This window comes from Manis pentadactyla, chromosome 9 (assembly GCF_030020395.1).
Source record: "Manis pentadactyla isolate mManPen7 chromosome 9, mManPen7.hap1, whole genome shotgun sequence".
In the NCBI taxonomy this organism is placed as follows: Eukaryota; Metazoa; Chordata; class Mammalia; order Pholidota; family Manidae; genus Manis; species Manis pentadactyla.
In genome coordinates, this window is record NC_080027.1 from 26,322,514 (window position 1) to 26,347,337 (window position 24,824).

Here is a 24,824-nt window from a genome sequence, read left to right on the forward strand (position 1 = left end):
CTTGTTTTCAAATCTGTAGCTGACAGAACAGTTTCAACTAGCCTTAGGAAGAAAGGGGGTATTGGCACCCACATTCTCTAGAGTCCATATCAACAGATAAGCGTTATAAATGGTCTCATAGTGATAGTTTTAGAGGAAAAGTTGTCAGCCAGGCTGGTTGCTCTGTGAGACAGGACAGCTGTAAATGACATCCCAATGACCACCGGTGGGAGTCTTTTCTGGATAACGTGGATAAGCGCTTTTGTAGAATTTCCAAAGACTAGAGTCTTTTCTTAAGATATTGTACTACACTTTTAACAGATGAGGTTATAGTAGGTATCAACACAAATTCTTCATTTTGATTGGATTTACATAATCCCCTCATTTATTTAAGGAAATTTCAACAAGTCCCTGTTGGTGGCAGGTAACTGTATCAGTTTGCCTGATGTCACTATCTGATGTTATTTTTAAGCCCATATACAGTGACTCCATGCCTGCTTTTTGGTGACTCTTCCTTCTAAACCCAAATATAGTAACTACAGTAGGACTTCTGCATAAATCTTTTAAAAAAAATAGACTTGACTTTATGGAGCAGTTTAAGGTTCATGGCAAAATTGAGGGAAGGTACCGAGATTTCCCATACACCTCCTGCCCCCATACACGCACAGTCTTTCCCAATACCAGTATCCCCCATCAGAGGATAAATTGTTACGAATAATGAATATTACTGACATATCGTTATCACCCAGACTCCATAGTTTACCCTAGGACCTGCTCTTGGTGTTGTACCTTGTTTGAGTTTGGACAATTCATAATGAAATGTATTCACATTAAAGTATCATACAGAGAAGTTACACTGCCCTAAAACTTCTGTGCTCCACCTGAATCCTCTCTGCTGATCAGGAATCTTTTTTTTTTTTAAGTGGAGAATATTTTTCTTATAAGGCAATTAAAAATAAATAGTATCTGATATAGATTTAAAAAGATCTCAGAGAATTGTCAGATTAGAGCTGTTTTTAATCACTTTTTATGTATGTTTTGTTATAAAGAAGTGCTTTTTCAGTTTGTAATCTTTTTAAAGTTAAAAAATACTTCACAAAAAAGAATTTGAATGATTTTGTAGATAAATTTAGTGCTTAACAGAAGAACCATCTATGACTGAGTTACAGGTATGAAATAGAAAAAGGCTGTGCATCATTAGATCAGCATTCTGAAGCACAAATTGGTTGTGACTTAGAAAGATCCACAAATTACCGAGCCCAGTGAATTTACAGGTCTAAAGTGTGTAATGGGCTAATGAACTTCTCAGAAGCATTGTCTAAACCTCCTGTAACAATGAAACACAAGAAAGTCAAAACATTTTTGATGAAATGGGTCATACTGAGAAGTGTCTGCTTGGTAGAAGGGTCCTTTCAATTTGGCTCAGTACATTAGAGAGATTAATTTTTTCTGTGACCGGCTCCTCATGGCCTCCTAATTTAATCTTGTTCAATAATCCTCTTGACTCTGCATCTAAACCTGTCATTATATTGTTCTATGTTTTTGCTTCTCCTGAGCAATAGGTTTATTTTTATCTCAGGGTTGTTGCTAAATTTCACGGCGGAAGTCTTATCGATTCACATGAGACTTCTTTGAGGCTTGGTTTTATGTCCTTATCCTTATTCTTTTGGTTTTCCTTTTCTCCTAACTTACACACATCCTCTGAGGTGAAGATTAATTATTAATATTGAATTATTAATATTAAATAAAACTATTAACATTAAGATATATTTATATATTTATATAATGTGTGTTATATAAACCTTCTAGTATAAACAAAATATTTGCTAATTTAAAAAAGTTGTTATCCCTGGTGGTAGAGGATGATTACCTTTACCTGCAGTGTCACAGACCAGAGTTGCCCACTTCGAATGCTGACATAGTGACGCTCTCAGCTTCAGGTGGCCAGGCAGGGCCGAAGGCCTCTGGCTTGGAGCAGCTCCGTGCCCGTTCCCATGTGTCACGCAACATGCTGGTATTTTCTACATGGAAATAGGTTTGGAAGTGCTGATTTAGACTTGATTCTCTGATAAAGCCACTTCAGAGTTTTAAAATATTACACTGTTCTTGATTTTAATGTTTAGTTCAACTTCAGAATAACATTCTATTTATAAAATAAAAATGGTCCATCTTTCCTTTTTGATCCACAGGGAGAAGAAAAAAGAATGCTAAGATATATATGTCTCTCTCTATGTGTGTGTGTATATGGGTGTGTATATATACATATATACACACCCATATACACACACAACTTAATTTTTTTAGTTTATCAATACACCCATGATGATTCGTTCTGAATGACATGCAGTGTACACTGGTCTGGGTTCTCTGTATTATGTTCTCAGGCTACTTCTCTCAGAGTCCCTGCTGCAGCCTGCACTGTGAAGGCTGCAATAGAAATCTGCCTCTTGACTTCTCTCCAGGCTTTGGAAGGATCCACTTGGCTTTCAATATCGAAAAGAGCATCGTAGATCCCTGGGAATGATTCCCCTGCATACTTGTTGTGGCTGCTTGGAGCGTAGATGACATGCCTGTTAATAAAAATGAATTTGTTGTCTGTCAGTTGCTCAAATGATATATTCAAAAGAAAAACAGAATCACTCTACAATTCCTGGATTGCATAGTTCTAATTTTATTGTTTCAATAAACCACTTGTCAACTAAATTTCCAAGCACAATCATGTCCAAAGACTGGGCTTTGAAATATGTTGATTGATTGTATTTTGACTTTAAATTGATGACTTACAGGAGTTCAGAGCAACAAAAGTAACAACAGCCACAACAGTTGGTCCCCGACTACCATCATGCTTGGTACTAAAGAATTTGCCTATGCTTTTTCTAATCCTTAAAAATAAACTATAAATTTGATATTAGCATTTCAAAAAGAAGGAAATAGAGGTTTGAGAGATTAAGTGATCAGTCTCAGGAAACACTGCAAATAAGTGTCAATTTTCACTATTTCAAGTTACTCCCATTTGATATAACATAACTGCAAATATTAGTGTTGTGACCAGCCAACCTATTGTGTTTTTATCTTTTTAAAAAAAGAAGTTGTGTTCGAATGCAGCTTAAAGCACGAAGAATTATTAAAAACGATTTTGTAATGTTCAATATGACCTAAGCAGAAGGTGATGCATTACTGAAAAGCTCCATCAGTTCGTGCAACAGCCCTGGAGGGAAGGACAAGTTCCATACAGGCATCCTTATGCCGCCATCAGCAAACCAGTCACCCTGTTTGATGATACCCTGAATCTCAATCCTGATCGCTGGATAATCCCTGAACAGAAAGATGGAGTCATTTCTGACTGGTCAATCTAATTCATTCTGCATTACTTAGTAAGATCAACGTGGGGACAGTGGGTGTTTACCAGAAATAATTATAATTGTCAAAAACTAGGAAAAAAAATTAAATGTCAACATTAGGAGAGTGAATAAATAAACAAACAAACAAATAAATAATATGTATTATGTCTTATGTGTATACATAAGTAAAATATATTTAAAATGAGAGAGGAGCTAAAATTATATACACCAAAACATAAACATGATTTTATATCTAACTGATAGAATTAGGATTTTTATTTTCTACTTGTGACTTCCCGGATCTCCTAAATTTCCTGCAATGACTATATATTCTTTTATAATCAGAAACAAAAAAAGACACCATTGAGAAAGATATATAGCAATCATATCACATATTATGAATAATAATATATTTGTCATTTACTATGTATATTTTGAAATTTTCTATTTGCTTGTAAGAAATCAACTATATTTTTTCAACCATGCAAAAAAGAAATATATTTTTTCCTTACCTATAGAAAGGCCTCTCTGGTAATCCTAAAGGATCAATAAATGCACGTTCCAGAAACATCAGTTGATCATTCATAATTCTTAATAGTATTGGGCTAAAAAAGCAAATGAATATGGTTGTAGTTTCATGAAAATATGTATGGTAGCCCACAAACTATTCAGAACAAAACTAAACATGTGTAATATATTTAAAATTTTTATTATATGCAAATTAAGAACAATAGCATATATAGTTACATTTTAAAAATCCTATAAAACACTGTTCTTCTGAGGCTTATAAAACCACAGAAAACGTTATATGCACCAATAGAAAAAAATGACAGTAATTTTTATTCATATTGAGATAATTATTGATCAACATAGGTATGACAGCTAGTAGCTTTTTTATTATTATTAGAGATAAAACTATCATAAGAGATAGTGTTTACTTCATCCTTTCAACAATACTTGAATACCTACTACATATCAGACACTTCCAGCCTTCAGGGCTCCCATTTCAAACAGTGTGGGGGAATGTTATTGTAATAAGAACGATTCCATAGAATTGAAAATTTATCAGCAAGTCTTGAATATTACAACAAGTTATTGAATTTCACATATTGTCCTAATTTAATTAACTAATGAGAAATAATCATTATAAGGAATAATGTATTATTTTACTTATCTCTTAATTTTTCTATAGTTAGTTTTAATAATAACAGCCACAATTTACTGATTCCTATGTGCCAATTACTATACTCAATGTTTATATACAATATTTTATTTAACTTTCTGAGCAGTTCCACAAGTTAAGGAGCAAAATGGCACCATTCCATAGATAAGATTAAGACAGACTTAGTTAAAGAACTTGCCTAGGTTCAACTAGGACTTTTAGAGTGACACAGGGGACTCGGTACTGTTTTCTCAACTGCATTATGCTGACATAAGGAAAACAGGAATGACTCAAGGCCTCAGAATTTGGATTTGAGCTATTTTTAACATTCATTTATTTAGCATCAAGAACTCAGGTTTTGTGACAGAAGCTAGGTAAACTAGACACAAACTTTACCTGTGAGCAGTTCCCATAAACTAATGAAGGAGTCAACTGAATGAAACATAATTTCCCAAAGATACTATAGATTTCTGAATCAAATTCAAAAAGCATTGCTAAAAAATCAATGTGGACACCCCCCCACCCCCAGATGTTCCTTGGACAGAGCACAGTTCAATCTGAAGTCTCCCTGGGACATAAACAAATGCCCAGAACACTAGAATTAAGTAAACAGGATCTTTTCATGGCAGAAGCCTGCTGGCCTTCCCTGGAGACTGGAGGACAGTTTCCGTGGTTGAGAGGATACTGTGTGAGTATGAAGGTACCATGGGGTCAACACTCTGCATCCTTTGATGGGTCAAGAGATTCACTCAAAAGCAGGATTCAAGAAGGGTCTTGTAAACATAATACAGAGACACAAATGGTGGCTTACCTATCATTCAGAGAGGATAAAACAAATAGAAAAATACTCAAGGAAGGGAAAGCAGAGTATCCCAGAGGAACATACCAAGCCATAAGGCAGTTTGCCAGAGGGAGAAAACATTATTTTTTAAGGACTGAAAATTAGCTTCATAGCATATATGGTGTTTAGGATCTCATTAAAATTTATTTATCACTATTGACTTTTTTTTCTTTTTTTTACCCACATAAAATGTTTGGGAAGGATTATAGAGTATATAAAAAAAAACTCCATGTTTTCATCTCAAGACAACACAATTATAATACCTAATGGTTTACTGTAAGTTTTTCTTTATGTTCAACAGAAATATAATCAAAGTATATTTATAACTTTATGTCCTTTCTGTTTATTTCACATTTTATTATGATTATAATAAAACCGTATTTTATGAGGGCATGTTCCAAGACCCCCAGCGGATGTCTGAAACTGCCCATAGTACCAAACCATAGATAGACTAGCTTTTTCCCTATAAATACATACCTATGATAAGTTTAATTTATAAATTAGGTACAGCAAGATTAACAATAACCAGTAATAAAATAGAATGTTTATAACAATATACTGTAGCAAAAGTTAGATGAATGTGGTCTCTTTCTCTCTCTAAAAACATCTTATTGTCCTGTATTCTCCCTTCTTGTGATGATGTGAGCTGATAAAATGCCTACGTGACAACAGGAAGTGAGGGAAATGACAGAGGCATTGTGATATAGTATTAGGATACTATCGACCTTCTGACAATACATCAGAAGGAGGATCATCTGCTTACAGATTGCTGTGGACAGCAGGTATCTGAATCCATGGAAAGCAAAGCTGTGGCTAAGGAGGACTATTGTATATTTCCTTTATAATCATCACTTTTAATGTTTACAAAATGTTCAAGTTGGTGGACATCTAATTTTTTTGGTTAGTTTCTTTCCTCTTTAAGATTATTTTGAATTACTTGGTATTATGTTTCATATCTTTCTGTGAGAAGCCTTTTTTTTCCTTCCAAATTTGAGACTATTTCCTGAAGGAAAAAAAAAAAATGGAAATACCATGGCAAAGTGTAGGAACTCTGCAATGACTCCTAAACTTCAGCATATATATTTATGATTTTCAAAAATTAAAATAGTTCACAATGCAATCAGAAAAGAGAACACCTGCTTCAGTGCACTCACCATAGCAATGTGTACAACCAAGTTTTAAATCCTTACTAATTTGATATGAACAGTATAACATTATTTTCATTTGTATTTTTGAATTATTAGTGAACTTAAAGTTTTTTAGGTTTCTGTACATGCAGTATCATCTTTTCAAGTTGTTTGCTTGTCCATTGCCAATATTTTCAAATTTGTTCTTTGGGACTTTCTTACTGATTTTCAAAAAAATACTTTTATGTCTGCATTACTATTGTTTATATTTTCTTGAAGAGGTTTTCCAGTGGTTTACCTTTGCATTTGATTATTAGCTTCATATTATTAACCATTTTAATATTCTCAAATCTAACTGCATTGTCATTTCCCTGTTGTTTTTAAACTTGGAACCTCTCTTCCAAGAGAAAGAATTCTTCTATACTTGTTATTTATCTTTGCATATAATGTAAAGTGATATTCTGAATTCACTGTTTCACCAGTTGCTAAAAGAGCTTATACAATTGCTGAATACTTTTTTCTCCTCATTAATTTTTGATGTACCTTTCATTACAGATATATCCTCAAATAGCACTAGTCTATTTTTGCACTGTCTGCTCTTATCTTTCCATATATTCTTGCTTTAGTCCCCATGGATTTGATATTTGTAATATATGTAATATATAGTAATATGTGTAAAATATGTGTAATATACAGTAGATGTCCACCTTGCAAAATTTTAATACTCCTTTTTAAAATTTTTCACTAACATTCTCAGATTATTTTCCTCTCATCTTAAAATTTTGTTTAAATTATGTTTCACTTTATGATTTTACAAAGAATCAATCCTAAATACTGAACATGTGGAAAAAATTAAAATGGCTTTACAATATTTGTTATTCTGGACAAACAGAATTTTGCCAGGTAGAAGTGGAAATGTGGAACTTTTAGTGGAGGTAACATTAATCTGAGGCAGGAAGAGGTCCTAAGAATAGGAGGAATTGCTTGAAGCATTAGGTACAGATGCTGAAAGAACAGGTGAATCAGCTGGAAGATCTGGGGTCACACAGTGTAGGACATTCAGTGCTAAGGGGGGGATTTTGTAACTGGTCACTTGGTAGTAAACGAAGCACCAGGATTTCTCAGCAGCATAACTGCCTCTCAGAATGTCAGAAAAGACTTTTGAGAGATACGGCAGCTCTGTCTAGGATGTGTTAGAGGGGAGAGACAGAAAACAGCAAAAAACTTTCCAAAGATTATTTCAGCAACAAAAATGTCAACTAATATTGCTTTTTCATGAGATCTACTACATACATAACAGACGTAGAACATACTTGTTTTTGTCCAAGTCTTGGAGTCTCTCACTGAACTTAGAAGCAATTTCTGTAAAATTCTTCACTGCAGAAAAAAGTGAATCTGAAATAGAAAATTGGGATCTAATGGCACTGTTCTATGGTTTCAGCAATGGAAACAATATAAGAAGCTGTTCTCTTTAGTATTTTACGAGGATTTTATATTTGTATGTTATGAGCACCAGTGAAATGGAAAGTACATTTATACATACACACAAAATATCGAATAGCAATAAATTGATCTTATTGAATAGCAATAAATAATAAATGGTAGGTCATTACATTTTAGAGATTAACAGACACATACAGATAATGAATTTTGAAAGAGGAAGTATTGCATACCGAATGACACACTGTATGTTTTCATTTCTTGTGGATGTTTCATTGAAATATTGTAGATTTTGTCAGCATACTTTCTTAAAGCTACAGCATAATCTTCACAGTCAAAAGGGAGCACGATGGAACTGGCTAGTTCAAATACCATCCCTCCTCGAACCTGGGCCACAGCATGTTGATACTTAAATGTTGGGTCATAAAACTTCTCCACCAATTCATATGTTTCGTAGACACTGTGATACAGTGGATAGCTGCTGAATTTGCTTGTTGCCTAAAAGAAAAACAAAATATATCCCTTGTAAGATAGCTTATATTAAATGCATAGTACCATCTTTACTATTAACATTATTAAGACTGTTTTAGTCAGTACTGAATAAAGGGAAGTGTTCAATAAGCCACTTACTAAATGATTCATATTATAATATCGTCCTACACAAGGTTTTCCCTAATTAAGAAATATGTGTATGCAACATAAATATTATAAACATTTTCTTGGCAAGACCTAATAGTTTTGCCTTTAAGAATATAGGAGATCTGCAAATGTTTCTGAAACAAAGATAAAAAAAAAAAGATAGTGTTACATTTGAGTAAAAATAATTTAAGGCAGAGAATTGTTAAAAACAAGTAAGTAAGCATCATATAATATCATATATAGGGCAATGCTACAAGTTCTTTAATGATGGGAATTTCATGAATGAACAATTCTCTGACAAGCAGTCTGCTGAAGAGCGAAGAGTCTGAGCAGTGAGGGGTCCAGGAGGGAACCCTAAATTTCACCAAGGAGAGAGAAGGAATGCTCACAGAGGCACAGGAAACCAAGCACATACACAAAAGGCAAGAGAGAAGGGCTTTTCAAACTGAACTACTGATTTATACCTTTAGCCCATTTTTTAAGTTCCTTATTTTTTTGATTGATATAAAAGAACACTTTATGTAGTTGTGTGTTGAAGAGACCGGGACTCTGGAATTAGCTTGTCATAGTTTGAATCCAGGCTTTAAGACCTACTACCAAATAACATTGGGTGATTATTAACCCAGAGGTTATTAACTTTTCTTTGCTGCAGTTTTCTCATAAGTAAAATGTAGGATAATATCAATATCTACCCTCATCACCATCCCCAACTAACCTGCCTAACTTCATTCCTATCCCAGTGGTAGGAGACTAAATATTTCTCATCTGGGGAGAATAACTAGCCCAAAAGAAAAGACCTAGAGATTCTCAATGTTCCTGCCTCCCAAGAAAGCAACTAGAACAGGCATTCTCCATCTCTGTCTGCCACTGCTGCATACAAGGCTTCAATCAGCTTTTTATGGTCTCACTCCTAAATGAGATAAACTGTCAAAGATGACCAGCACTTGAAGAAAGCCTTTAATGTTAAAGATGTAGACCAAGCAAACAAATTAAAGCAAAATTGGCTCAGTTTAAGAAGATACTGCAAGGAATGGTGGGACACTTAATCTCCAGATGCAAACTAATAAAAGTTCAAAAAAGAGGAAGGAGAGAAGAAATAATCAAAGAAAAAAATCATTTCCTCCATCTGCAAGACATAGGCTTCCAGACCAAAAAGCCCATTATGTGTCCAGCTCAGCATAAGAAAAAAACATCATAACCAAGGACATAAGGAGTACAAAATATGTATAATAGCCATTAAGAGAAGATACCCAAATCTTCCTTTAAAAAAAGATCAGAGACAAGGAATCATTGATCAAATGGCAGTAAATTTCTTGACAGCAATCCTGAAGACTAGAATTCTAACACAGAACAATGAGTTCAAAATTCTGAGGGTACAGCATGTTCAACCAAAGTTTTGTACGCAACCAAACTATCGAAGAACTGTGTGTCGTTTAAATGGCATTTTCAGACATGCAAGGTCTTTGGCTTTCATATACCCTTTTCAATAAGTTTCTGAAGGATGTGCTCAAAAAAAAAAAATAGGGAAACAAGAAAAAGGAATACACAAAACCTAGGAAACAGAAGATCCAGAGCAGGAGAAAGTATACACTCAGATTTTTCAGTGAAGGAAGATTTCACAAGCACGAGCTATACCATGGGCAATGAGAATCAGAGAATCCAGAGAGGCAGGATAGGAGCCTCAGGGGGGAAAATGAAATCTGCCAGATCACCTGATGTGTTTAATTGTACAAAGAGTTGTGGTAAATTAGTGATAGATACATGGAGGGGAAAAAAAAAGTATTCTAAATCAACAAGTGAAGCACAACTACATCTCAAGAAAATGCAATGAGGGAAAGTATTTGCAGGTTGGGAAAAGTGATATAAGAGAACTGAGAGCCTATTTTCCCTTATAAGAAGTAAGTGGATAATACTGAAACTGAAAAATAATGAAAAAGCATCATAAGCATATATTTATAAACATACAGACAGATATCAGAAGAAACCAATTTAAGAAGACTTTTAATCTTCTTCAGAGAATCGCTGGTGGGATGAGCACAGAAGTGGAATAAGAAACCACTGTTTTTCATTAGAAACTCTAAATAGAACTGCATGACATCTTGTGAACTATGTATCTGTTACTTTGATAAAAATAAAAACCATAAAATTGTCACTATCATCATCAGCAACCACAATAGGAAAAGAATCAAGACTTGTAGATGTGTTCATTGTTTATTGTGCCTCTTGTTATCCTAACTTTCTTCTTTAATGATTGGAGATAAAATGAGATAGAAATCCAAATATTTATAGGTCTTGATACTGATTCATTTTGAATGATAATGGGCAGAATGGAGTCAAACACAATTCCTACCTTTGTAACTTAAATAACTAGGTGAATGCAATGCCACCAAATGAAACAGAACATATGTTTAAGGGAGTAAGTGCAAGTGGAAGTTACAATGCTCAGGATACAGGATACAGAATCTAACTATCCACATAGTAGTAACACCATTTCAACAGTGGAGACTTCTTCCCTTATGCTTTAAATTCTTCTATTCTTCTAGCGCTTAAGTCACTTTTTTTGATTCAGAATTATTTTTGGTTATAATATATTCACAAATCATCTTGAATAACTTATTGTCAGACTTACCCAATTTTTAGTATATCGTGCTCTGCCTGAAGCAATTCCAAGTCTTTGGAAGAACACCTCAAAATCGTTACCAGATCCTAACTTGCTAATGCTTTTAGGGATAAAAATACAGGATTATTTGAGTAATTTCTTCATTGAGTACAGATGAAAGATTGATTAAACCCCACTCTTACTATAACAAATATAATATTTAGATGTATTATCTTACACAAGAAGCAAAAAAACTGAGAGTATCAATTCTGATCACAGAGTATCCACTTCCATAAGTCTTTTGGGTAGAGAAAACCACTTCTTTTGGCTTCCTGGACCCAATTCCAGGGTGTGTGAGTGGAGGGGGGAGGGGTCCCTACACCAACAACAAATGGTTCTCCCCTGCTCCAGCTGGGTGTCCTACAGTTCAAGTCAAATCTGACACTATCGACCCAGAGATAGGCTCAGATTCCACAAGTTAAGTGCTCTGTACAAGACTGCTCCCCTAACATGTTTGGAAGCCACCACAAATCCAGATTGTTATAGATTGGAGGCTCCTATGACTCCCACACCCTGGGTTCCATTAATTTGTTAGAGTGGCTCACAGAACTCAGAAACATTTTACTTACTAGATTTCTAGTTTTAGTATAAAAGGATATAAATCAAGAACTGCCACATGCAAGGGAAGAATAGGGTAAGGTATGGGGAGATGGTGAGAGGCTTCCAGGCCCTCTCCAGCCTCGCTAGTCTCCCCGCATCTCCATGGGTTCACCAGTCCAGAAACCCTCTGAACTTTTGGGTTTTTATGAGTCTCCATTACATACGCATAAGAGACCAAATCACTGGCCATTGGTGATGGGTCCAGCATCCAGGCCCTCTTCCCTCCCCAGAGGTCGAGGAGGGTCCAAGGTCACCTCATTAGCACAACCAGAGACACCTTTGTTGCTCTCAGCACTTAGGAAATTCCAAGGGCTTTAGGAGCTCAGTGCCAGAAATGGGGAGGACAACTAAATATATGTATATATATTATATATATATATAAAGTTGGAAAATCGTTTCCTTTTTATCTAATTTTATTATCTTTGTGATACATGATAAAGTTGAATGAAGGAATCTTTTCGATAATTCAGTTGTAAATCCTAGCCCTAAAAATTTTTATTATCCATACTGTTGGCTACAATCCCAAACTACTGAGCTATTTCTTCTTCTTCCTTTGTTTGCAAAGATACAGCTAATATTGAAATAATGCCTGTATTTTTTTCTTAAGAGTAATCAAAACACTTACTAATGGTATGATATTCAGGAAAAAGAAAATTTATAGTAACTAAGAGACAGAAATGTGAAGGGGGATATTTCCTTTTCATTATTTTACCTTTGACTTATATCCCCTGTGTCCATATGACCTATTTAAAAGAGACCATTTTTTGACGGCCTACAGATTTAACTTCAAAGCACATAGTGATATTTTACTTATGAATCTAAGCATTGTTTTTGCTTTATCAGATGTTGGAGAACTTTGAAAAATGAAAATTTTATCATTAGTGATTGAAAGAAAATGCCATTTTTCAGCACAGTCCCATACTGAATTCAGGAGGGACTTGATTGATTGTTTACCTGGGCACGCCACTGATCTCGGGGGAAGGACTTTTCGCATTCCAGCTCTCGTACAGAGACTTACCTTCAAAGCCGTCATCAGGGCTTTGGAGCTACACAAGTTAAAAGGAAAAAAAATACACAATACTTATAAATGGGATGTTTCAAAATTTTAAATGGCCATTAACATGGCAATGAACAGCTAAACGATATTCAGCAAAACAAGGGAGGTCTGTCATACATTAGCACTCAGAATTACAATAATGAGTTTCTGACAGTATGGGGAAATTCTCATGTTATTAGGTATAAGGTATTTTTTTTTCTTACAAAAAAAAATATGCATGCAGTGTATAGAAAAGAAGGCTACACCAAAATATTGCCAAACTATTGTACTTGGATGAATGGTCATATTGTAAGGGATTTTTGTTTATTTTTCTGAACTGATGGAGACTATCCCCCAAACATCTTTCTCCTTCCATTATAAAAAAGTCAATGAAAGGAAGCAAGCTAGTTCAGGAAAGTGTTTCTTTTAATATTCCTTCTTGCCAGCAAGGTTGCTAAAGTCATTAAATAATACATAACAAAACACATGCAATATTATTTGATTTAATTAATTGTGTATGTATTATAATGACACTAAACACTGGGCTTTAAATACATTTTCTGGTTTTATAAATGAGAAAATTAAGGGAGCAAAATAGGACCTACATTGAATTCTAGACTCAGAACATTAGATGTTATGCCAAAAACTTTCAGCAAACTTTAATTAATGCTCCATAGTTATTCACAGGTTATTGAACATAAGGTGTGCAATGTTTTTATTCTATATTTAATGGAAGTCCTATGTTCTATTTTTCAACTCATTCAATTTAAAAATGGTTAGTACCTTTGTGGCTGGAGACTTTTTGTGAATGCCAGGGATACAAAGCTCAATAAGACACATTACATACTCTCTACTACTGGAAATTGCAAGTAAAAATGTGAAATTCAATGTGCCAAGTGCTGTAATAGAGTACCTGCAAAGGTCTATGGGAAACAGATTTGCATTAGCCTGGTGAAAAAGTCAGTTATGTCAATGTCTTAACTTGTAAAATATGAGTAAATAAAGCAACAAAATAATGTCACTCAAGCTTATAAATTCACACAAAACTTTGATGTAAGGGATAGTACCACTTGATCTATTATTCTAAGAAATGCAAATCTGGAATATTATAGAAATGTATTACTAAATTCTCAGTTTATTACTAAAATTTGAAATTCTATAAATCCTTCTCTCAAAACAACAAAAAAAGAATAAAACAAAACTAAAAATTGTCAAGCATCACATAATTTCAAACCTAACCTAGAGAGTAGTGTTTTTGCAATTATCCTGGGGTGACATGAATACAGCTAGTAAGCAAATATAACGGCCATTCTTGGCATTTACCTTGAATTGCATGAATGGTGCTAACTCTCTGAAATGCCCTGTTTCAGACATTTACATTTTTACACATTCCATGAAAATCAATAAAACTGCAGGCAAATGGCATGAATAGATTTTTTCAAATGAATTTTTTTCTATTCCTATAGAATTTATAAGATTAAAGTCTATGCTTTCAAAATCAAAAGATGTCGTATTTAAAAAGCTTAGTTATAGTTAAGTCTTATTTAAAAACCCTATCTGAAGGGAAATCATTTTTCTTGGTAATTGTACTTCAATTGGTAATTCTATTAAATAGGTAAATCTTTTTTCCCTTCCCAGTTCAAATCACGTAATTGGCGGTAACAACAAAAACTGGCCATGCAAAAACTTGATCATTATGGCTAACTTGAGGGCCAGTGGGTCTATGGGGCAGAAGAACTAAAGTGTTGCCTGGCCGTCCTCTACACCAGGTCCAGTATCTTGCGCTGCTGTTAGACCAAGATAACCCGAGCTCTCAGCCCGGCCCAGTGTGACTCAATGGACTGTAGTGCAAAGCAATGAGACAGGAAGGGAGGTCTGCGGTCTCACCCAGCCTCTGCCCAAACTGATCTGACCCTGGGAGAAAACACTCGGTGTTTTATGCATACTCTTTCTCAATCAGTTAGAAACTTGAACTCTTCCTGCATCCTGAGTTCACTGGTTATCACTGTATTAAGATGTATAAACCAGTTTTGAAATTAAGGAATTCAATGACAGGACCAAGTCCTAATTCAGCTACTGTATAAGCTGTGTGACTGTGGTGGCCAATGCTTTTTTGAGCCCAGTTTTCTAGTTTCTGTATGGGGATGACAGATGGGTGGGGTGGGGAGAAATGGGGTAATGTGTGTAAAGAACTTATTAGACATACTGTTCTATGGAGTGGCTATTTGCTATATGAAAAAAAGACCAGTCATAAAGCAATGCAGGACTTGACATGACAATGGTACTTCAAGAAACGTCATTTACAGAACTCAGATTTTCTAATATTATACATAATTCTTTTTACCTCCTTTGTTAGGTTGTATACCAAGTGGTACATCAGTGGGGTGCAATCAATTCTCAGAGTGTAATTTCCTGAAAGATAGAGATTTTTTTTTTACTTCATTTCTTTATTTTTTATATCATTCAAAGACCACTCCTAACACCTTATCCAGACTGATCCTGTGAAACCTAAGCCCAGTCAAAACTTTCTAACTCATCACTTAATAAAACCCATCCTCCTCACCATGGGCCTCAGTGCCAACAGGAAACAACTCCTGGTCACCTCTCCAAATCTTTACCTCCTACTCCGCCCAAGCAGACTCCTTCTCAGGGTCTTTGCATGTACTGTCCCCTCAGCTTGGAACAGTGCCCTCCATTATGTCTGCATAACTTACTCCCTTACTTCACTTAGACCTTAATGTAACATTTCCTGAGTTTTCCTTGAACACCATACCTAAAAAAGCACAGTCTCTCTTCTTTATCCCAGCAATGCTTTCTCTCTTGACCTTGACTTATTTTTTTTCCTTATCATCTACCTAACATGCTGAATGTTTGTCTTTTTATTTTCTGTCCTCCCACCAGACTAACATGGAGTAGAATTCACTTGGAGCAGGAATACGCTTTCATTTAGTGTTCTATCTCCAGAGCTTGGAACCATCCTGGCATTTAGCATTTACCCAGTAAATATTTATTGTAAAAATACATTTGCAAGCCACATGCTTTCCAGCTAGTTCTGATTAGACAGCAGAAATGGCATCTCCATTCCTCAGGAATTCTATGCCTCATGAGTTTGAGAGTCTAACAAACCAGCCAGGAGAGGAGGGGCCCTTGGAAAGCTGTGGGAGCACAGGGAGGAGAGGTTAAATCAGGATGGGGGCCTGGGGAAGGGAAAGTTAAGACAACTTCATCAAGGAGTCCCCTATACAATGCCCAGCATTACAAACATCCACGAAGCACTCAGAGAATGGCAAGCAGCTCTCATCCCAAAGCTTAAGATCCCTGTCTGGGAATAGCAAAAGTCCAATCTTTACAAAGAAGTAGATATCCAAGCAGAATTATTCATGGAACTTGAAAAGCTGATACTAAACTTCAACTGGAAGAATAAATATATATAAATAGCCAATGCAACTTTTGAAGCAGAAGAATCACTGGTGAGAGTATAAATTAGAGGGGTTTGGTGGCATTTACCACAGTGCAATGTACACAGCCTACCCATGACTAGGCAATGATACTTGCGGCTCTGCTCTCTACCCTCTCCTTATATAGACAAAGGCAGGCAAATAAAAAATACATTCATGAGAACTGAAGCAATATGACCATCAGTTAGAGCACTGATGCATAAATTGCTCTGTTTAATACAGTAGAAGTCTTATTTTCAAGCAAAGTAGATCTTTACATATCGAGTTTTCCATAAAACGTTGTTGAATGAAAAAGGCACCCTTATCTTAAGGGTTATTGTCAAGTATTAACATAAATTTTTACATGTAAAACACTTAAGATAGTACCTGCTACACTTACTGGTACTTCGTGTGAGCTCAGTTCTAGATATGAATGTCAGTGTGATGGAAACCCCCCAAACTGGGGACAGTAGTACCTTCAGAGACATGGCTAAGTTTGAAGTAGGGATTTTTGCTTTCTTTGTAAATTTTGCATTTTAACATGAGAAAGCCAATATATCACTTATTGTATTATTTGATAAATGAACACTTAATAAAATTTTAAATATAAATGAAGTGCCAGAGATGGAGGTGAGAAAATGGAGACACAGAAAGGAACAACCTGCAGTCACACAAATAGGAAGTGGTGGTGCCAGGAGGAAGGCCAGGCCCTTAGCCACAAATCTAAGAGAAGAGAAGCAAAGGACAACTGAAATGCACTGTGTAAACTATAGGGGACAATGGAGTTGTGACATGCAAAGAAGAAAATGTAAATGTCAACATGCCTCCATCAAAATGCCATGTCTCAATCACCATTGACATGGCAAATTTGCTAATGTACTAATGAAAAGATTTGGAAAGTCCACCCTTCAATTATTTGTTGCACCCATGCAACAAATGTTTATTTAATGAGGCATCGGGAATCCAGGAGTTATCAAGCAAGATCCTGCCTGCTCCTTGCTGAGTATATAGTTTAGTAAAGGAGGGGGTTCATAAGATAAATAATTCTGTAATAATGGCAGTGATGAATGCTACAAAGATGTGGCTTCTCTGAAAAAGTAACATTTCAGGGGAGACTGTAAGAATAAGAAACTGTACAACAGCAATCTGAACACAGAGATCAGCAGTTCCAATGGTTGGGAAGTTGCACATGGTTAAAAATAGAAAGATTAATGAGTGAGTCTGGAATGTAGTGACAATGGATTGTTTGATCTTCTTGCAAACAGACCTGGGATTGTCCTTTAGTCTGAATCTGCTTATTCAAAGCAAATCCATTCTTAAAGACCTGTCTTAAAAATCTCTTCATTTCTCAAGCCTTTCCTGAAGTTGCTATTATCCTCTCCTCTAAATTCTAGACTAGTCGGATTATATGCTTCTTCTAATATATGCAATGTCTTGAACCCAAGTACGAGACTGTTCTTTACTGACCTCTGATTCCTTTGAAATACTGGAAATTACACTGCATAGAGAGATGCTCTGTAAATATTTGTTGAATTGAAAAAAAATTTAAGAAGATAAATACTCGGTGAAAGATGAGATATTGGACATCAGCATTGTTTCAAAATGTGTATGCATGTGTGATATGATGATGAAATAGGGGTTAAGTCAAATTAGACTTTTTTCTTGCTACCTCCCTCTAAAATCATAGAAACCTGTAGTTCCATGATTTACTTATTCATTTAACAGGTATTTACTGAATTCCTACCATATATGAGGTAATCTGCCCAACGAAACAAATCAGAGAACCGCTTTCCCAAATCAGTACTCGAGGGATCATGGGGCAGACTGCCTAACCACGTGTCAATGGATTTGTCTTCCTAGTTAGTGCACCATTTACGAATTGCTACTACCATTTTCACACCTTTTCCTATGAGGCCGATGATACTCACCTTCAATAGAAGAGTCAGCATTAATATAGGCCACACCACGCTCTTGAAGGAGTCTGGAATTCTCCTTTAATAAAAAGAAAGAAAGCCGTAAACATGTAGTCATAACATCCCCCTAAAAACTGCCTATCTATACGTGCTATATGCAGATTTCTGAATTAAAACGGCCCAAGTTAACCACAAATTTTATATATAAGGTTCTGAAAGGAGAGTTTAAAGAATTCCAATAAATATGAAAGGAAAGAAATAACAAACAAAACATTTTTAAGACTAAAATTTAAGATGAAACCGTCCACACGCTTAATGTGGTAAATGGAAAAGGAGTTGATTTCTTAACTACTCTAGTTTATTCCTCAGGAAATTCTCTTAGCAAATGAACGATTCAAGAAACCCCTTTGGTAGAAGAATTCCTATGGACATCTAATTATTTAAGTAGAGAATCTTGTCTGATTCACAGGGAATGAGCTATTTCAAATTCATAGATTAAAAATACCTGGTTAAATCAGGTCTTTGGACCCTGAAATATTAAGGTAAATTCTCCTGTAGGATGGCACCACCTACTGGTCAATACTAATCACTGCACAGCTTTAAAACGAGCAGTTTTTAAAATATAAAGTGGATTCTCTATCTCCAAAACATGCAAAATAAGCATCTAGACTGTAAGAAAGAAAATGGGAAAAACATGCAGCTCTAGATGACAAAAAAAGCTAAGTTACCCTCAAAATATTTAGGCTTTCTGATGCCAGCATAAATCTTTCTTGTCTGCAGGAGCACCAGGCCTATTAAATATTGTGTTGGGACTTTCTGCTTCACTTTTAGCATGATTTAATTTAGAGCAGATCATTATGATATGAGGAAGACAAATGTGAAAGGTGTATCTTACAGTACAAGCTCATGTGGTTAGCGTTAGGAGAAAATTTGGAAAAGGTAATAGAAACATGCTATCGTATTCTGATGTTTGGTTTCTAGTGACTTTCTTATTTACTATCACACTTACCAGAAAATGAAGATAAATAATTTTGACAGTTGACATCAAGTGGCTTTAAATGTTCAAATAAAACAAATCTTTAGTTGATGGGAGATTTTTATTGTCGGTTTTTGAACAGGTTATGTTGTTTCACATTTTCTGGAAAAAAGCTTGAACTTCCTCACTGGATTTACGTGTCAATTACATCTCTGAGAATTAATTCCTAAATGCTTTATTATTATGAAAATATATATTGTAGAAAATTACAACGAACCTCTGCCCACTCAGTAGAACCAAGGAGACCAAATTCTTCTGCATCCCAGCTTGCAAACAAGATTGTTCTTCTAGGCCTCCACCCTAAAATATATATGTGTGCACATAAATGCTGGGAAAATGCATAATGTAGCCAAGACATTGCCCCAACAGAAAAACAAAAGATAAACTTCATTAGCTGTTTTGGAAGGGTGAAATACGAGGAGATTCTTTACTTATGTAACTGCTTTTGTAATATTTTCAGCTTGTTTGTCAATACAAAACAGCACATTTGTAATGAAAAGAAGAAAAACATAGACATAGTAAACATTGTAGGAAGTCATAAAATATTCTAATAGGTTTATAATGACTGGATATGCACAGGAAGCCAGCTGGGCTCTGCAGCTGCCTAAGTGAAAGAAGAAAATGCTAGATGTGTTCTGTGTTTGGAGAGCAGACACAACTGAGAAAAAATCCTCTATGACACTTCCATGTTGCTCTGGTATCACACGAACAATTGCTCAGTGTCAGCGGGTTGAGTGATATCATTCCACTCTCTGCCAGAATTACTCAATGAGGCTCAGTTAGCAAGAACAGTAATTTAGTAGCGAGATTTTAGGCTTGACATTAAAATAGACATTACTTCAAATCCTGGTTCTTTACTTACCAGCAGTATGACCAAGAGAAGGTTGTTCAAACTGACTAAGCTTCCCCTTCTTTAGCTGTACCCCAGGAATAGCAGAGTAAAGATGAAGAAACTACTTAATCCTTGGAGGGATTAAGTGGAATAATCTTTACAAAAAATACAACACTTAGTAAGTTCTCCTAAAATTGTAAGTTGTCATTACTGTAGTAAATATTTCATTTGTGTTCATTAAGCATGTGTATTTCTGAGTGCAGTGTTCTATTTCTTTCATTTGCTAATGGTATTATTCATACTTGCTATTGATTATTATTCCCCATCATTTCAACCCTTGGGTGTACTCTGTCGCTGTCACTAAGATGTTTTGCATTTACCACAGAATCTTGCAAAATCATGAAACAAAAAGATTTGGAATGATATTAAACACTATCAAATCCATGAACTATACAGATTCAGGTCTCCATAATTTTCTAAAAATATAAGATAGCTGTGTGGAAAAAAGAGAGCACCTTCACATTTTATTTTAAAGAGATACATCATAGTTTTATGGACAAGTAGCCAGACATTTGCGTTTAAGTCCCAGTTCTCTGACTCTGATACACTCTAGTTATGTAACCGTGGGTGCATTACTTGATTCTGTAAATCTTGGCTAGATTATTTTTAAAAAGAGGACAAAAATTACCAAGTAAACTTCTCCCTCACTGTTATGTATTCAAAAACACAACACATGTAAAAACACAGTTTCTCTGAGGAAACGAGCACCATACAAAATTAACATATTTCTATCATTGTTTTTATTGTCGCTCAAAAAATAGGGATTGCAATTACAGCCCCCAGACTGTTTGCAGGGCCAGTAAACAGAGTGGCCTTTCTCCTCTATATGCGCAATGATTATTTTTTAAAGCAATCATTTGAACTAAATGTTATCTTGGTTTTCATAGGAAGAGTCTAAAATGACTGAAGTAATGGTGCTAGAGCATAAACCTAAATTTTGGGTGAGTGCACAGAGGTTGGGGGTGTGAGAATGCAGACATCAAGATTCGGGTAAGATCCTATTAGGCAGCAAGACCAGTGTTTTCTGAGTAAACTTCAATCTCTGACCAATGTAATCTGGCTTATGACCTAATTTTGGAGTGTCCTGTCTGAAGAAACCCAGCTCCATCTTCTGAGTTGCCAAGAGCAACTGCTAACAGTATAATTCTTTTATTTAAGGTTATAATTTTATACATAACTACCAATATTATAAATATTAGTATATAAGTTAATGCAAAAGTAAACAATATAATTAACCAACCTGAGTAACATACCCACTAGTTACTTAAAGTTGCTCTGTGTAAGTACTCCTAAGTACTCACTCCTAATAAGCTGATGTAGTTTGCATGTACCTTCTCAAATGATCCTTCACACAGACCTATGAGGTGGTGGTTTCCTATACCCACTTTACAGAAGACTACACTGAGATTCTGAGAGGTTGGTCTTTTTACTTGCTGTTTATGTTACCTTCTTTTTTCAGTGTTCCAAAACTCCTCACAATTTCATGAACAACAGCTGCTCCACTCTGAGGGTCAATGCCACCAAACACCCATGAGTCACGATGACCTCCGAGAATGACATATCTGTCTAGAAAGTAGTGTTGCAAAATTACTTACTTGTCATTCCATGTCAATCACAGAGCAAATTGCAATGAATCAATAGCATCTAAACACAGAGCACTCATGACTCTAAGAAAGATAGCAAGGTTCTTGAAGACGTCTGTAACTACATTATTTTATTCCAATTTTGATAGATGAAGAAATTACAAATGGGATAAGCAACTATTCAATATATTAGAGTAACTGTAAGTATATAAGTAATGATAAGTATACATTATGTTATCCACCTCTTTAAAAAATTCTCTATTACTCTTTTACTTACTTACCCTGTGCGTGCAGTATTTTCGGAGCACAAGAACACAGTGGTTACAAAGCAAGTTCTCCACTTCCTATTCTTTTTATTCAATTTTCAAGGTATAGCTCAAAGACTTTACCCCTCAGTGAAACTTTACTGTTTTCCACTGGGGGAGGGAATTGATCCACTATCCAGCTCTCAGGTCAAACCTTTCCTATCTGATAAAGTATTTACCACACTTACATGTATGGCTCCTTGTTTCTAGTCTGTGTCTTTTTTTTTAATCCCTCCTTTTCCAATGCCTAGCACAGAACTGGCACAGAAAAGGTGCTCGGTAAGACTCAATAAAGCCAGTGACATATTATTTAGTACTCATTGGAAGCATATCAATATTATTTCCCCTGACAGAAAGCATTGGCTGCTTGTAAGAAAGACATGGACTTTAACTATACCTGTGTTTATAAGAAACATATAACCATATAATTCCTAAGGGACTGAAACATAATGAAGTAAGACTATTCATGAAATGTATGAATCATCTGAAATCCTATGGAAACCATGTGTTTATATATTTCACTGATTTCCATGGAAAATAAAACCATGTGAAGGATTCATTACTTCTAGGTTACCTTAATTTTCTAAGTGCTATTTCTTCTGTAGATGTTTATAGTTATTTGGAAGATGTTTCCTCACGTAAAACATGGTAAGTAAATCCAGAAAACAGAGAAAACACCTCGAAACGATCTCCTCCTGCCCTTCCTTCCTCGGTCCTTTAATGGAAGCATGTGCAGTTTATCCTAACCATGGTCATCTGAGCAACTCCAAGATTTCCCTTTCTTCATAATGTGCATCGGTATTCAAAATTGCCTCATTTTCATGTATTTTGTGTTCATGTACATTCCACTGGGGCTGAAGGGTGCTTTCTTTGGTTCACCCTACATTCCCAAAGCTCAGAACAGTACCCAACACGGAAGAATTGCTCAAGTGATATTTGCAGAGCAAATGATTCATTTACCTGGCTCTACGGCTCCTCTGAGAGTCCCGATCACATTGTAAATTCTTGTCACTTTATTGTTGGAATGGATGTGCATCTTGACTTTTCTAATGAAAAACAAAGCTCACATTCTAAAAATACTGGTTAACAGTTTGCCACCCCCAATTTTTAAATCATACGTCATCTTAACGACTTCTGTACATGGGCAAGAATTATATCGGCCCATTGTCCAACTTCAATGATGTAAGCATATTCCCCTCTCCAACCTGCGGTTTTATCTCCTGCTGGAACTAGATGTTTTACTTTTGCAGGCAACCTCTGTAATTGTTTTTTTCAAAAAAGGTTTCGTCCCCCTAAAGAGAGTTATAATAAAAACTGTCTCTTAACTGTGTAGAAAAGTTTCCAGTAAAACCAGGTCCAACATTGTAGGGCACTTGGAGATGTCCTTTCCAGCTGCTGTCTGGTGGTGCGGACCCCCCCATTTTTCTGTTGAACACAAAAAGTATTATTAGGTGAAAGAAATTTTGAAGTTATAAGTTAAAATATTAATGAACTTGCTTTCTTGAGTGCCTGCTTATAACAACAGTGTCTGTTAGTCTGGGGTCGTGCAAAGTGCTTTGCATATGCCCTTTACCCCCTTACAACTCTTATGAAGTGGGTTCTACTGTTATCCCCACTTCAAAGACAGGAGCATGGGGCTTAGAGAGATTAGGTAACTTGCAGCAAGTTATGCAGCTGATAAGTGGCATAGCTGAGCTTCAAACATTTGATAAGAATTTGTTCTCTGTGTTGGCAGTTTCCAATAAGCCACATTACAAGTGCTCCCCAGAGCATGCTCTGAAGAAACAGCTGATGTCAAACGCTGGAATTTTCCATTTTGCTGTTTTTGCCATTGATCAATACATCCCCAAATAGGACTATGGTCACCCTTTACAAAGTTCTCTTACATACAGCTATTAGGGAAAGAAGGAGAACAAAGGAAGGGTATTCACTTCAATGGCAGCCCCTAAAAGCTTCATGGGTTTTTTTGTTTTGTGTGTGTATTTTTAATTTCAAAAGGTAGGATTTTTCAGGGGACCAGCCAGCACAAGCGCCACTCGCCCTGGTTACCTCTCAGCAGGTGATGGAGACAGATAATGGGATAATGTTTATGGAATGGTGGGGTTCTTGTGGTTTTACTTCAACGTATCTGCCTTTAACTCTTTTAAGAGCATAGATTGACTTATTCTTGATTTGGGCATGGAAACTAAATACACCTTTGCTAAATTGCAAGCAGGTAGAAGAACATGTTTCAAGATCAACTTCAGAAAGTGGAAAATATCGATCCATCTTTTGTGGCTTTTTCTCTAGTCACACCCTTAGGCATGGCAGCAGCACATACTTTGGACCCCCTCCTTTTGTTCTTTGCCCACAACAGGTGCTTGCTCCCTGCCTACCTAGCTGAGGAAATATGAACACTCAACTTGACCTGGAATCTACTGCACACACAAACTAAAACAATTGGTAAGGTGCTCTTCTCATGGAAAGCTAAGTATAAGTAACATTCTGTTTTAAAATGCTCTATCAGTATTGAAAACACTAAGAACAACAAATGCTGGCAAGGATGCGGAGAAAGGGGAACCTTCCTACACTGCTGGTGGGAATGTAAGCTAGTTCAACTGTTGTGGAAAGCAATATGGAAGTTCCTCAAAAAACTAAAAATAGAAATACCATTTGACCCACGAATTCTACTTCTAGGAATTTACTCAAAGAATATAATTTATCAGATTCAAAAAGACATATGCACCCCTATGTTTACTGCAGCACTTTTACAATAGCCAAGATATGGAAGCAACCCGAGTGTCCATCAGTAGATGAATGGATAAAGAAGATGTGGTACATATACACAATGGAAT

At 35.7% G+C, this 24,824-nt stretch overlaps 1 protein-coding gene across 2 annotated transcripts in view; it reads right to left on the bottom strand.

Annotated features, from left to right (window-relative positions):
* Nucleotides 1–859: 859 nt before the first annotated feature.
* Nucleotides 860–24,824, bottom strand: part of FOLH1 (folate hydrolase 1) — a 51,417-nt gene continuing 27,452 nt past the window's right edge. For both annotated transcript variants that reach the window (XM_057507145.1, XM_057507146.1), the window contains 12 exons: nucleotides 23,317–23,415; nucleotides 22,951–23,036; nucleotides 21,549–21,668; nucleotides 19,428–19,510; nucleotides 18,190–18,253; nucleotides 15,169–15,236; nucleotides 12,743–12,834; nucleotides 11,159–11,249; nucleotides 8,124–8,388; nucleotides 7,764–7,845; nucleotides 3,833–3,925; nucleotides 860–2,549 (listed from right to left, as the gene is read on the bottom strand). In XM_057507145.1, the coding sequence (XP_057363128.1) occupies nucleotides 2,360–2,549; nucleotides 3,833–3,925; nucleotides 7,764–7,845; nucleotides 8,124–8,388; nucleotides 11,159–11,249; nucleotides 12,743–12,834; nucleotides 15,169–15,236; nucleotides 18,190–18,253; nucleotides 19,428–19,510; nucleotides 21,549–21,668; nucleotides 22,951–23,036; nucleotides 23,317–23,415 (1,333 nt within the window). In that variant the 3' untranslated portion in view covers nucleotides 860–2,359. The remainder of the gene's footprint in view (nucleotides 2,550–3,832; nucleotides 3,926–7,763; nucleotides 7,846–8,123; nucleotides 8,389–11,158; nucleotides 11,250–12,742; nucleotides 12,835–15,168; nucleotides 15,237–18,189; nucleotides 18,254–19,427; nucleotides 19,511–21,548; nucleotides 21,669–22,950; nucleotides 23,037–23,316; nucleotides 23,416–24,824) is intronic.